The sequence below is a fragment of the Argopecten irradians genome, unplaced genomic scaffold, assembly GCF_041381155.1.
Source record: "Argopecten irradians isolate NY unplaced genomic scaffold, Ai_NY scaffold_0017, whole genome shotgun sequence".
NCBI lineage: Eukaryota > Metazoa > Mollusca > Bivalvia > Pectinida > Pectinidae > Argopecten > Argopecten irradians.
The window spans coordinates 743,882-759,502 of record NW_027187484.1 but is presented as its reverse complement, the minus strand read 5'-3'; the positions used below and the strand labels follow the sequence as shown (position 1 = coordinate 759,502).

General features: G+C 39.3%; 1 protein-coding gene across 1 annotated transcript; it reads left to right on the top strand.

Annotated features, from left to right (window-relative positions):
• The first annotated feature begins 2,290 nt into the window (after positions 1-2,290).
• Positions 2,291-15,617, top strand: LOC138311290 (uncharacterized). The gene is made up of 7 exons (XM_069252721.1): positions 2,291-2,495; positions 3,167-3,351; positions 3,760-3,998; positions 9,602-9,834; positions 10,298-10,519; positions 11,113-11,241; positions 13,762-15,617. Exons 1-7 carry the CDS (start codon positions 2,408-2,410, stop codon positions 13,998-14,000), a joined length of 1,335 nt encoding a protein of 444 aa, XP_069108822.1. The 5' UTR covers positions 2,291-2,407; the 3' UTR covers positions 14,001-15,617.
• Positions 15,618-15,621: the final 4 nt, after the last annotated feature.

The following is a 15,621-nucleotide window of genomic DNA, read 5'->3' as shown; positions in this document are numbered from 1 at the left end:
AATGATGGGGCTGACCCCCCGGGGGCCTGAAGGGTGGGGTCAAAAGGGGTCGATTTGGCTATTTCCATATAAATGACTTCTTGTCTGCAACTAAGCATGGGATAGCACCCATAATGCAATGGTAGCATCCTTATAGGGTGGGTATTCAAAATTGTGCAAATGATAGGACTGACCCCCCGGGGGGGCCTGAGGGGCGTGGTCAAAAGTGGTCAATTTCCATATAAATGACTTCTTCTCTGCAACTTAAAATGGGATTACGCTCATAATGCAATGGTTACATCCTTAAAGGGTTTGGATTCAAAATTTTGCAAATGATGGGGCTGACCCCCCGGGCGCCTGAAGGGTGGGGTCAAAAGGGGTCAATTTAGCTATTTCCATATAAACGACTTCTTCTCTGCACCTAAGCATGGAAGAGCACTCATAATGCAATGGTAGCATCCTTACAGGGTTAGAATATGAAATCGTACAAATGATAGGGCTGACCCCCGGGGCCTTAGACAGCAATAGATGTGGGGTCAAAGGTCAATTAGGCTACTATTTTCATATAAATTACTTTGTCTCTGAACCTATGTATTGGATAGCATATTTGTATGGTATCAATAGCATCATTTTATGGTTGTGATTCAAAATTAAACTTTGGGAGTCAATTTGGCTAATTTTTCTAATTGTCAGAGTCTTTGTGATAATTACTAAAAAAAAACCAGGTGAGCGATACAGGCCCTCTGGGCCTCTTGTTTTTTTACATCTTTACAAAAACACCGTATGCTTATATGCAAATTACCTAGTTCTAATAATAGAAAAAAAATCACACAACTTCGCATGCCCGTTATCTCAGCTTCCGGTTTCTGGTGCTATCTGTTGTCAGATTCAGATGAATAAAAACAGGTAGGTAGGGCCGTTGCTAATTACAGGTAAATGGGTTTCAGAAATAGATGTTTTCTAATTGTTACTCATTATTTTCAAAAGCGGATGCCTGTTCATGAGCTGCTTTTCATACATTTTAGGGGTTTAGATTAGAAATTCAAGCAAAATTATACCAGGGCCCATTTTCATCAACATTTCCTGGCTTACTTTAATGAATTCCATAACTTAAAATTCACCATAGGGAAACATTACAGAAATTAAGGAACACATTTTTTCAGTGAAGAGTTATAGAAGGGGATACAGTCATTTGTATTCATTTTTATAAGCTCACCTGGCCCGAAGGGCCGGTGAGCTTATGTCATGGCGCGGCGTCCATCGTCCGTCCGTCCATCGTTCGTCCGTCGTCCGTCCGTCCGTCGTTCGTCCGTCAACATTTCCTTTAAATCGCTACTAGTCATAGAGTTCTGCATGGATTGTAACTAAATTTATCCACAAATATCCTTGGGTGAAGGGGAACAGAACTTGTATAAATTTTGGCTCTGACCCCCCTGGGGCAGGAGGGGCGGGGCCCGATAGGGGAAATAGAGGTAAATACTATAAATCGCTACTTGTCCTATATTTCTGCATGGATTGTAACCAAATTTGGCCACAAACATTGTTGGGGGAAGAAGAACAGAACTTGTATAAATTTTGGCTCTGACCCCCCTGGGGCAGGAGGGGCGGGGCCCAATAGGGGAAATAAAGGTAAATCCTATAAATCGCTACTTGTCCAAGAGTTCTGCATGGATTGTGACCCAATTTGGCCATAAATATCTTTGGGGGAAGGGGAACAGAACTTGTATAAATTTTGGCTCTGAACCCCCGGGAGCAGGAGGGGCGGGGCCCAATAGGGGAAATAGAGGTAAATCCTATAAATCGCTACTTGTCCTAGAGTTCTGCATGGAATGTAACCAAATTTGGCCACAAACATTGTTTGGGGAAGGGAAACAAAACTTGTATAAATTTTGGCTCTGACCCCCAGGGGACAGGGGGCGGGGCCCAATAGGGAAATAGAGGTAAATTCTATAAATTGCTACTTGTCCTAGAGTTCTGCATGGATTGTAATCAAATTAGGCCACAAACATCATTGGGGAAGGGGGAACAGAACTTGTATAAATTTTGGCTATGACCCTCGGGGGCAGGAGGGGCGGGGCCCAATAGGGAAATAATGGTAAATCCTTTGAATCGCTACTAGTCATACAGTTCTGCATGGAATATAACCAAATTTGGCCAGAAACGTCCTTGGGGGAAGGTCACAGAATAGAGATTGTATAAATTTTGACTCTGACCCCCCGAGGACAGGAGGGACGGGGACTGATAGCGAAAATAGAGGTAAATATTTAAATTCCTTTAGAAAAGAAACAATGAACCTGTATTCAAAACATAACTTGGCATTACAAACCAGGTGAGCGATACAGCACACAAACCAAAGGAAGTACTTGTGATAGGTGGAGGGATCTCTGGTTTAGCTGCTGCCAGGAAACTGGTCAACCATCCCTCACAGATGTTTGATGTTACCGTGCTGGAGGCTAGAAAAGAAAGATATGGGGGACGTGTCTGGACAAACAGGAAACTTTTCAAGAAACCTCTCGGTAAATATTGGCAGATCATTTTTTGTGGGGATGATATTTTCAAGCATTTGTGGAGGACTCATTAATTACCATGGGGTCAAGAACAATTTGGAGATTTAACTTTGAAGAAATTGGTGTATCGCTAATCGTTTTTAGCTTGAAAGCCAAAATTTTTAAAGGCCAAAAAATATTTGTTACTTTTGTTTCAACTCAAATGAAAATTATCACATTGTTTGATTAACACAGGAACTTCATATCTCATGATCCAGAATATGTCCGCAGCATTCAGAGATTTAGGCCATATAACAAGAATGAAAATATTATATATATATATCATTTATTGTGTAATCGTGTTCGTTTTGTGTGTCTTGATAAAGGGGCAGATCGCCGTGAGATCGCCTCGAAAATTTGACATTTTTTTTGTCCACACGGTTGGAATTACTTCTTTGTCCCATATTATTAATTAATAAAACATTGAAGGAAATACATCACATATTATTACCAGGTAAAGTGTAGACACTCAAGCAAGAAATGCTGATGTGATATTAGGAAATGAAATTTTACTTGATTTAATATGAATGGGGGCCTCAAAAATGAAGAGAAAAAATGGTTGCCTTATACCATACACACATAGTCATGTACAGAAGTATCGGTAAGTATTGTAAAATTGTTCAGTGTTGCTTTTGTTCCAGGTGCAGAGACAGATCTGGGGGCTGTCTGGATCAACTCCAAAGTGAAGGACAATCCGATCCTGGCCATTACCAGGAAAGGCGAGTTAGAAACCAAAGTGTCCGGACCTATACAGCTCCATGTTCCTGAGGCTGACAAGATCTTCAAGGGAGATGAGGCTAACAGAATATTCACTGAAGTTTTCTCGGTAAGATTTAGTTTGTATGATTGACTTCAACCGACTACAGTCATTCATGGACTGTTGATGGACATTTCACCACTGTTTCCATCAGGGAAAGTCTGGAATGTCTTGTCTGCATCCTCTGTTTCCATGGTGACCTAGAATGACCACAGAGTTTTGATCAGAATTGTCTTTGCTTATAATCCGTTTCTATAGTGACGACCGACCCCCAGAGTTTTGGTCTGAAAAGCATATCATCTAACACCTCTCTGTTTCTATAGAGATTACCAAAATTAATTGTTCAAGATCAAGTTGCAATATGAACATTTCTCACATTTAACCCCTGTTTCTATGGTGATGACATTTACTCTCTTTTAGTACAATGACCTCAGAGTTTTGATATGTCTGACTTTCTTTCTTTACTTTATTGCCCAGATAATGCAGTCAGCAGTAGACAAGGTAAAGGCCACTGGTGTCGACATTCCACTACAGAAAGCCGTCGAGGACGAGATCTCAGGTCACACATTCCAGGGTGACCGCGCCATCATCACCAGTATTCTACGTAACCATAACGCTGTCTCCAAGCCGGACTACTCCACCATGCACTTTGATCCAGCGAAACAGTTCGGCTGGAATACAATCGTGGTGGATGGATATGACCAAGTTCTAGACGCGTAAGATCTTCATTAAGATCTTGATGATTTTCATTCGTTAAAGGAGAATTTCTTTCTTATGTTTGTGGAGTCTTTGTTTCTTACAACCACATACTTTGTAAGACCTAAAGTATTGTGTGCAAATATGCATTTGTAAATAGGAGCTTTCAGTGTTAATTTGCCGTATCAAGTTTCAGTTATTCACTAACAGTAATACGTATTACAATATCATATCACATAATACATTTACATTAGATACATGTACTAGTAAGGGAGGAAGGTGGGGAGGAGACAAAGTCAGCTGGAATTAGGTGTGTAAACTAGTACTATGCATCATTATTCAGAAGAAACATTAAACAATTTAGTTAACTCAAATTCCTGAAATTGTTGATTGTTTTATTGGCAGTATTGTATCTGGACTAGGGTGTAATTTGTTGATTGTTTTATTGGCAGTATTTCATCTGGACTAGGCAGTGATTTGTTGATTGTTTTATTTCCAGTATTGTATCTGGACTAGGCAGTGATTTGTTGATTGTTTTATTTCCAGTATTGTATCTGGACTAGGCAGTGATTTTAGATTGTTTTATTTCCAGTATTGTATCTGGACTAGGCAGTGATTTTGATTGTTTTATTTCCAGTATTGTATCTGGACTAGGCAGTGATTTTAGATTGTTTTATTTCCAGTATTGTATCTGACTAGGCAGTGATTTTGATTGTTTTATTTCCAGTATTGTATCTGGACTAGGCAGTGATTTGTTGATTGTTTTATTTCCAGTATTGTATCTGGACTAGGCAGTGATTTTAGATTGTTTTATTTCCAGTATTGTATCTGGACTAGGCAGTGATTTTATTGTTTTATTTCCAGTATTGTATCTGGACTAGGCAGTGATTTTAGATTGTTTTATTTCCAGTATTGTATCTGGACTAGGCAGTGATTTTAGTTTTTATTTCCAGTATTGTATCTGGACTAGGCAGTGATTTTGATTGTTTTATTTCCAGTATTGTATCTGGACTAGGCAGTGATTTTAGATTGTTTTATTTCCAGTATTGTATCTGGACTAGGCAGTGATTTTGATTGTTTTATTTCCAGTATTGTATCTGGACTAGGCAGTGATTTTGATTGTTTTATTTCCAGTATTGTATCTGGACTAGGCAGTGATTTGTTGATTGTTTTATTTCCAGTATTGTATCTGGACTAGGCAGTGATTTTAGATTGTTTTATTTCCAGTATTGTATCTGGACTAGGCAGTGATTTTAGATTGTTTTATTTCCAGTATTGTATCTGGACTAGGCAGTGATTTTTTGATTGTTTTATTTCCAGTATTGTATCTGGACTAGGCAGTGATTTGTTGATTGTTTTATTTCCAGTATTGTATCTGGACTAGGCAGTGATTTTAGATTGTTTTTTTATTTCCAGTATTGTATCTGGACTAGGCAGTGATTTTTGATTGTTTTATTTCCAGTATTGTATCTGGACTAGGCAGTGATTTTAGATTGTTTTATTTCCAGTATTGTATCTGGACTAGGCAGTGATTTTAGATTGTTTTATTTCCAGTATTGTATCTGGACTAGGCAGTGATTTTAGATTGTTTTATTTCCAGTATTGTATCTGGACTAGGCAGTGATTTTTTTTATTGTTTTATTTCCAGTATTGTATCTGGACTAGGCAGTGATTTTAGATTGTTTTATTTCCAGTATTGTATCTGGACTAGGCAGTGATTTTAGATTGTTTTATTTCCAGTATTGTATCTGGACTAGGCAGTGATTTTAGATTGTTTTATTTCCAGTATTGTATCTGGACTAGGCAGTGATTTTAGATTGTTTTATTTCCAGTATTGTATCTGGACTAGGCAGTGATTTTAGATTGTTTTATTTCCAGTATTGTATCTGGACTAGGCAGTGATTTTAGATTGTTTTATTTCCAGTATTGTATCTGGACTAGGCAGTGATTTTAGATTGTTTTATTTCCAGTATTGTATCTGGACTAGGCAGTGATTTTAGATTGTTTTATTTCCAGTATTGTATCTGGACTAGGCAGTGATTTTAGATTGTTTTATTTCCAGTATTGTATCTGGACTAGGCAGTGATTTTAGATTGTTTTATTTCCAGTATTGTATCTGGACTAGGCAGTGATTTGTTGATTGTTTTATTTCCAGTATTGTATCTGGACTAGGCAGTGATTTTAGATTGTTTTATTTCCAGTATTGTATCTGGACTAGGCAGTGATTTTAGATTGTTTTATTTCCAGTATTGTATCTGGACTAGGCAGTGATTTTAGATTGTTTTATTTCCAGTATTGTATCTGGACTAGGCAGTGATTTTAGATTGTTTTATTTCCAGTATTGTATCTGGACTAGGCAGTGATTTTAGATTGTTTTATTTCCAGTATTGTATCTGGACTAGGCAGTGATTTTAGATTGTTTTATTTCCAGTATTGTATCTGGACTAGGCAGTGATTTTAGATTGTTTTATTTCCAGTATTGTATCTGGACTAGGCAGTGATTTGTTGATTGTTTTATTTCCAGTATTGTATCTGGACTAGGCAGTGATTTTAGATTGTTTTATTTCCAGTATTGTATCTGGACTAGGCAGTGATTTGTTGATTGTTTTATTTCCAGTATTGTATCTGGACTAGGCAGTGATTTTAGATTGTTTTATTTCCAGTATTGTATCTGGACTAGGCAGTGATTTTAGATTGTTTTATTTCCAGTATTGTATCTGGACTAGGCAGTGATTTGTTGATTGTTTTATTTCCAGTATTGTATCTGGACTAGGCAGTGATTTTAGATTGTTTTATTTCCAGTATTGTATCTGGACTAGGCAGTGATTTTAGATTGTTTTATTTCCAGTATTGTATCTGGACTAGGCAGTGATTTTAGGATTTTTTTATTTCCAGTATTGTATCTGGACTAGGCAGTGATTTGTTGATTGTTTTATTTCCAGTATTGTATCTGGACTAGGGAGTGATTTTAGATTGTTTTATTTCCAGTATTGTATCTGGACTAGGCAGTGATTTGTTGATTGTTTTATTTCCAGTATTGTATCTGGACTAGGCAGTGATTTGTTGATTGTTTTATTTCCAGTATTGTATCTGGACTAGGCAGTGATTTTAGATTGTTTTATTTCCAGTATTGTATCTGGACTAGGCAGTGATTTTTGATTGTTTTATTTCCAGTATTGTATCTGGACTAGGCAGTGATTTTAGATTGTTTTATTTCCAGTATTGTATCTGGACTAGGCAGTGATTTTGATTGTTTTTATTTCCAGTATTGTATCTGGACTAGGCAGTGATTTGTTGATTGTTTTATTTCCAGTATTGTATCTGGACTAGGCAGTGATTTTAGGATTGTTTTATTTCCAGTATTGTATCTGGACTAGGCAGTGATTTTAGATTGTTTTATTTCCAGTATTGTATCTGGACTAGGCAGTGATTTGTTGATTGTTTTATTTCCAGTATTGTATCTGGACTAGGCAGTGATTTTAGATTGTTTTATTTCCAGTATTGTATCTGGACTAGGCAGTGATTTGTTGATTGTTTTATTTCCAGTATTGTATCTGGACTAGGCAGTGATTTTGATTGATTATTTTCCAGTATTGTATCTGGACTAGGCAGTGATTTTGATTGTTTTATTTCCAGTATTGTATCTGGACTAGGCAGTGATTTTAGATTGTTTTATTTCCAGTATTGTATCTGGACTAGGCAGTGATTTGTAGATTGTTTTATTTCCAGTATTGTATCTGGACTAGGGAGTGATTTGTTGATTGTTTTATTTCCAGTATTGTATCTGGACTAGGCAGTGATTTTTGATTGTTTTATTTCCAGTATTGTATCTGGACTAGGCAGTGATTTTAGATTGTTTTATTTCCAGTATTGTATCTGGACTAGGCAGTGATTTTAGATTGTTTTATTTCCAGTATTGTATCTGGACTAGGCAGTGATTTTAGATTGTTTTATTTCCAGTATTGTATCTGGACTAGGCAGTGATTTGATTGTTTTATTTCCAGTATTGTATCTGGACTAGGCAGTGTTTTTAGATTGTTTTATTTCCAGTATTGTATCTGGACTAGGCAGTGATTTTAGATTGTTTTATTTCCAGTATTGTATCTGGACTAGGCAGTGATTTTAGATTGTTTTATTTCCAGTATTGTATCTGGACTAGGCAGTGATTTTTGATTGTTTTATTTCCAGTATTGTATCTGGACTAGGCAGTGATTTTAGATTGTTTTATTTCCAGTATTGTATCTGGACTAGGCAGTGATTTTAGATTGTTTTATTTCCAGTATTGTATCTGGACTAGGCAGTGATTTTAGATTGTTTTATTTCCAGTATTGTATCTGGACTAGGCAGTGATTTTAGATTGTTTTATTTCCAGTATTGTATCTGGACTAGGCAGTGATTTTAGATTGTTTTATTTCCAGTATTGTATCTGGACTAGGCAGTGATTTTTGATTGTTTTATTTCCAGTATTGTATCTGGACTAGGCAGTGATTTTAGATTGTTTTATTTCCAGTATTGTATCTGGACTAGGCAGTGATTTTAGATTGTTTTATTTCCAGTATTGTATCTGGACTAGGCAGTGATTTTAGATTGTTTATTTCCAGTATTGTATCTGGACTAGGCAGTGATTTGTGATTGTTTTATTTCCAGTATTGTATCTGGACTAGGCAGTGATTTTTGATTGTTTTATTTCCAGTATTGTATCTGGACTAGGCAGTGATTTTAGATTGTTTTATTTCCAGTATTGTATCTGGACTAGGCAGTGATTTTAGATTGTTTTATTTCCAGTATTGTATCTGGACTAGGCAGTGATTTGATTGTTTTATTTCCAGTATTGTATCTGGACTAGGCAGTGATTTGTTGATTGTTTTTATTTCCAGTATTGTATCTGGACTAGGCAGTGATTTTAGATTGTTTTATTTCCAGTATTGTATCTGGACTAGGCAGTGATTTTAGATTGTTTTATTTCCAGTATTGTATCTGGACTAGGCAGTGATTTGTTGATTGTTTTATTTCCAGTATTGTATCTGGACTAGGCAGTGATTTTAGATTGTTTTATTTCCAGTATTGTATCTGGACTAGGCAGTGATTTTAGATTGTTTTATTTCCAGTATTGTATCTGGACTAGGCAGTGATTTGTTGATTGTTTTATTTCCAGTATTGTATCTGGACTAGGCAGTGATTTGTAGATTGTTTTATTTCCAGTATTGTATCTGGACTAGGCAGTGATTTGTTGATTGTTTTATTTCCAGTATTGTATCTGGACTAGGGAGTGATTTTAGATTGTTTTATTTCCAGTATTGTATCTGGACTAGGCAGTGATTTGTTGATTGTTTTATTTCCAGTATTGTATCTGGACTAGGCAGTGATTTGTTGATTGTTTTATTTCCAGTATTGTATCTGGACTAGGCAGTGATTTTAGATTGTTTTATTTCCAGTATTGTATCTGGACTAGGCAGTGATTTGTTGATTGTTTTATTTCCAGTATTGTATCTGGACTAGGCAGTGATTTGTTGATTGTTTTATTTCCAGTATTGTATCTGGAACAGGGAGTGATTTGTAGATTGTTTTATTTCCAGTATTGTATCTGGACCAGGGAGTGATTTGTTGATTGTTTTATTTCCAGTATTGTATCTGGACTAGGGAGTGAGCTACCTCTGTCTATCAGTCTGAACCAAATTGTCAGACAGATCAAAATCGACTCAAAGAAGAAGAAAGTGATTGTACGTACGAAGGACCTAAATCAGGTCAGTGCTGACCTAGTTATCGTGGCCGTCCCCGTAGGCGTACTGAGGAGTGAGGCTGTACTGTTTGAACCCGTACTTCCTAAGGAGTGGTACGAGGCTGTGAAGGAGCTAGGTAACCATCTTATATGTAGATTTTATCATGTACAGTAATTCTTCTGTTATCTAGTGACTTCTTTATTATATTTGAGCAATTTTTATGGGCGGATCTAAACAACAAATAAATATTTACAGCATTATATAAACCATGATGTCACTGACGTGACGTCAGGATTTGAGACAAAATGGCTGCCTCTGCTGGATTTTCTCAACATATGACGAAAATGGCATACATCTACTTAGTTTATCAAACATTTCTTTGTGCTAAAGTATTCACGAGATTGTTGACAAACAAAGACTCAAATTTGTTTCATTATGAGGCAGGCAAAATGTGGTTTCTTAATTGCGTTTTCATCATTATGAAGACAATTGGGTTACATAGTATTTAACTTTTCTGAATATTATGACTCAAAATCAAATGATATTTATGACATTGCTTAACTGACCAATAATGTGATCAAATGTATTGTACAACACAGGTGTCTACGATTCACAGAAAGTAATCGTCGGGTTCTCTGAGGCGTTCTGGCCGAGTGACGTTGGCGTGTTTACCATGACAACACCAGAGGGGGAGGAGCCATTCATCCAGACGTGGTTCAACATGCAGAATCTGGTTGATCGGCCATTTCTGGTTGGTTCGTTATACGATGAAGCAGCTATCAATCTGGAACAGACTCCAATAGACGAACTCAAAGAACTAGGTAGGCCGTAAAGATTACTGCATTCTGTATTTTCATATTACAGAGTTATCTACCCTTGCAAGTAAGTTTTGATTGTGATACAATGTGTTTATGAACATGTCATATTTTACTTTCAGAGCGAATGGCACAAGGTTTCCTTATGAAATAATGAATTTGCAATCAATATACCTACCTGCAAGGGTAGATAACTCTAATATGCAAAGATGTTTTATTGGGACCAAAAAAACCACTTCAAATTAACGTCTAATGATTCAACAGTACTCTTCCAGTACTAACATGATTCATAACTTCAAACATATATATGTATAAAGAATGATTATCTGCTCAATATTAGATCAGTTCAAAATTGAGGGTGATTCCGTGACCTAGAGTGTCTGTTGAATATGGTGAACATGACGAGATTAGTTAAGAAAGAAACACAAACGGTATGATATTTTGTATCAGAAAGACAGGACATTTAAAATTAATACGTTAAATAATTAAATTTAAAGTTTTTAAAATGTTGTTGCCCTTTATAATTTTATATCCATGGGACACAATTAGTTATTGTCTTCTTTCTTACATTTTTAAACTCTGCTTACTATTATTTTCAGTGATAAAAACTTTGGGGAAGTTGTTTGGTGGAGAAGATTTGGTGAGACAGTATAATCTGACAACTATAGTGAGATCCCAGTGGACCAGTGACCCCTTCTCTATGGGGTCTGGGGCGTACCCTAGGGCAGGTAAGTCACATGGTGAGATCCCAGTGGACCAGTGACCCCTTCTCTATAGGGTCTGGGACATACCCTAGGGCAGGTAGGTCATATGGTGAGATCTCAGTGGACCAGTGACCCCTTCTCTATGGGGTCTGCGGCGTACCATAGGGCAGGTAAGTCACATGGTGAGATCCCAGTGGACTAGTGACCCCTTCTCTATGGGGTCTGGGGCGTACCCTAGGGTAGGTCACATGGTGAGATCCCAGTGGACCAGTGACCCTTTCTCTATGTGGTCTGGGGCGTACCCTAGGACAGGTCACATGGTGAGATCCCAATGGACCAGTGACCCCTTCTCTATGGGGTCTGGGGCGTACCCTAGGACAGGTCACATGGTGAGATCCCAGTGGACCAGTGACCCTTTCTCTATGTGGTCTGGGGCGTACCTTAGGACAGGTAAGTCACATGGTGAGATCCCAGTGGACCAGTGACCCCTTCTCTATAGGGTCTGGGGCGTACCCTAGGACAGGTAGGTCACATGGTGTGATCCCAGTGGACCAGTGACCCCTTCTCTATGGGGTCTGGGGCATACCCTAGGACAGGTAGGTCACATGGTGAGATCCCAGTGGACCGGTGACCCCTTCTCTATGGTGTCTGGGGCGTACCCTAGGACAGGTAGGTCACATGGTGAGATCCCAGTGGACCAGTGACCCCTTCTCTATAGGGTCTGGGGCGTACCCTAGGACAGGTAGGTCACATGGTGAGATCCCAGTGGACCAGTGACCCCTTCTCTATGGGGTCTGGGGCGTACCCTAGGACAGGTAGGTCACATGGTGAGATCCCAGTGGACCGGTGACCCCTTCTCTATGGGGTCTGGGGCGTACCCTAGGACAGGTAGGTCACATGGTGAGATCCCAGTGGACCAGTGACCCCTTCTCTAGGGGTGTCTGGGCTACCCTAGGACAGGTAGGTCACATGGTGAGATCCCAGTGGACCAGTGACCCCTTCTCTATGGGGTCTGGGGCGTACCCTAGGACAGGTAGGTCACATGGTGAGATCCCAGTGGACCAGTGACCCCTTCTCTATGGGGTCTGGGGCGTACCCTAGGACAGGTAGGTCACATGGTGAGATCCCAGTGGACCAGTGACCCCTTCTCTATGGGGTCTGGGGCGTACCCTAGGACAGGTAGGTCACATGGTGAGATCCCAGTGGACCAGTGACCCCTTCTCTATGGGGTCTGGGGCGTACCCTAGGACAGGTAGGTCACATGGTGAGATCCCAGTGGACCAGTGACCCTTCTCTATGGGGTCTGGGGCGTATCCTAGGACAGGTAGGTCACATGGTGAGATCCCAGTGGACCAGTGACCCCTTCTCTATGGGGTCTGGGGCGTACCCTAGGACAGGTAGGTCACATGGTGAGATCCCAGTGGACCAGTGACCCCTTCTCTATGGGGTCTGGGGCGTACCCTAGGACAGGTCACATGGTGAGATCCCAGTGGACCAGTGACCCCTTCTCTATGGGGTCTGGGGTGTACCCTAGGTCAGGTAGGTCACATGGTGAGATCCCAGTGGACCAGTGACCCCTTCTCTATGGGGTCTGGGGCGTACCCTAGGACAGGTAGGTCACATGGTGAGATCCCAGTGGACCAGTGACCCCTTCTCTATGGGGTCTGGGGCGTACCCTAGGACAGGTAGGTCACATGGTGAGATCCCAGTGGACCAGTGACCCCTTCTCTATGGGGTCTGGGGCGTACCCTAGGACAGGTAGGTCACATGGTGAGATCCCAGTGGACCAGTGACCCCTTCTCTCTATGGGTCTGGGGCGTATCCTAGGACAGGTAGGTCACATGGTGAGATCCCAGTGGACCAGTGACCCTTTCTCTATGGGGTCTGGGGCGTACCCTAGGATAGGTAGGTCACATGGTGAGATCCCAGTGGACCAGCGATCCCTTCTCTATGGGGTCTGTGGCGTACCCTAGGACAGGTAGGTCACATGGTGAGATCCCAGTGGACCAGTGACCCTTCTCTATGGGGTCTGGGGCGTACCCTAGGACAGGTAGGTCACATGGTGAGATCCCAGTGGACCAGCGATCCCTTCTCTATGGGGTCTGGGGCGTACCCTAGGACAGGTAGGTCACATGGTGAGATCCCAGTGGACCAGTGACCCTTCTCTATGGGGTCTGGGGCGTACCCTAGGACAGGTAGGTCACATGGTGAGATCCCAGTGGACCAGTTACCCCTTCTCTATGGGGTCTGGAGCGTACCCTAGGACAGGTAGGTTACATAATGAGTTCTCAGAGGACCAGTGACCCCCTCACATGGTGAGATCAGTTACGCTTCTCTACTTTCTTTACTTATATTTCTATTATTTAAAGTTATGTGATAAATAGAATCTTACACTCATGAATATGTGAAAATTTATCAAACTCGTTACATAATCTGATATGCCACTCTCCTTAAGGCTCATGGCATATCAAATCATTGAACTCGTTAATAAATTTTATATATTTAATGTTTAATACATAATAATTTGTACTCTAACTATTGAAGGTAATGGTGAGGACCTATGGGAAACACTCAGCTCTCCTGTGTGTCCGTACATTTACTTCGCCGGAGATTACACCAGTCTAGACGGAATGGTTGGGGCCCATGGGTCGTACAATACCGGAATCAGAGCCGCGGAACAGATACTTAATGGCCGATGTGAAAGGGAGCTCAAACGACAACAGAAGAGAAAAGAGGAAAAGGAAAAGACTGAAGACAAAAAGGATAAAAAGGATGAACTTTGATAATAAGTGTAACTTGCAACTTTCTATATAAATGAAATATATTGAGGGAATACCAATTCTGCCATGAAATGTGTGCATGTGAGGGGGGGGGGGTGCATTAAGACATTTAGACGTGTCCATGTGTGTTCCATCATGTCCCTTTCACGATTTCATATAGAAGTGGGGGCTTTAACATTTTACAGACATTTCTAATTAGAATACAATTTTGAAAAGCTGAATTCTTCTACTTACAAAAAGACAAAATGTTCAACATTCAATAGTAGTAAGAGAGATACTTGAAATAGTATACTTGAACTTTAATTTTTTAAGCACAATTTCAATTTTTACAAAGATATTATAAGCTTGATTTGATGTTGTTTTTTTCTCTCACTTTGCTGGTATATATGTTCCAGTCCGTATGTGTTTGACCTATTTATATACTATCAACAGCAGACCTGTACTTATGTTGACATGTAACTTTATTATAAACAAACCTTTCCACTGTGTGATATGTATAAAGTCCCAGATCAAGAGGAGGTGATTTGAGACAATTTGAACATGTGCCTATATTATGCCTTAAATGTGAGCAGTTTGCATTGACTGGAAAACGTGTGCTAAAACGTAAGTGCCTGAACATATTCACCCCTGAAGACACATTTGAGCTGTTCTGATTCAAAAGTTGGAACAGTCCATTATGAATTTTCAGGGATGAATGAGTTAAATATGTCAAAGTTTGACTCTAAGCTAACAAAAGTGCCATATATTACTTTGAATGATCTATTAATGACTCTTTCTTCATTTTTGATTTGTTTTACTATTAAATTACTGATACTGACCATGGTTAACCTTGTCCAGCTCTTGGTGCTCTAGAATAGTAAGTTGTCCTATTTTGTAACTGTGATGTTCTGACAAAGTCAGATAGATATAAAAAGAATGATGTATGAATGATTTACCTGTTAGTGCTACAATTATTCTGTTTTTGTTTTTCCTTAACTTGTTGATGAAGATTGATCAGAGAAATATTGACCATTGCAGTATGACTTGTATGGTTTCTGTGTTCTGTGAAGATATGTCACCATGGATATTTGTTACTATGGAGATATGTCACCATGGATATCTGTTTCCATGGTGATATGTTACTATCATAACTGAGTATCATCCTCAATATTCCAGGGACTATCACTATCATTATATCCACCCCTAGACAATGTCTTAGCAGAACTGAAAACTATGTTGGTCCTATGATGTACATTAAAATTAAACATGTAAGTCTTTCTAGACCTGTGATTGGTCAGTTTTTTCTCTCCTGACCAATCACAGGCCTAGAGAGATTTAATGTTTTTTTTATGTACATCATAGAACCAAACTATCTGACTCGTCTATATTTACACACATAGCCTTCCTTTTTCTATGAAATAGTGCAGGTGAGGTTATAACCTTGGCGTTTTGTGGAAGGGGAATGTATTTGTATGGGCATTTGTTACTGTGTAGTTTTGTTACTTTGGAAACGTGCTACTATAGATATTATTATGGAAATGTGTTGCTATGTAAATATGTTAACCAGATATTATCTGTTATTCTCATGATAGTTAGACATTTTATATTAAGTTTAAGACAGGTGTCAATAACAGAATCCTTCAAA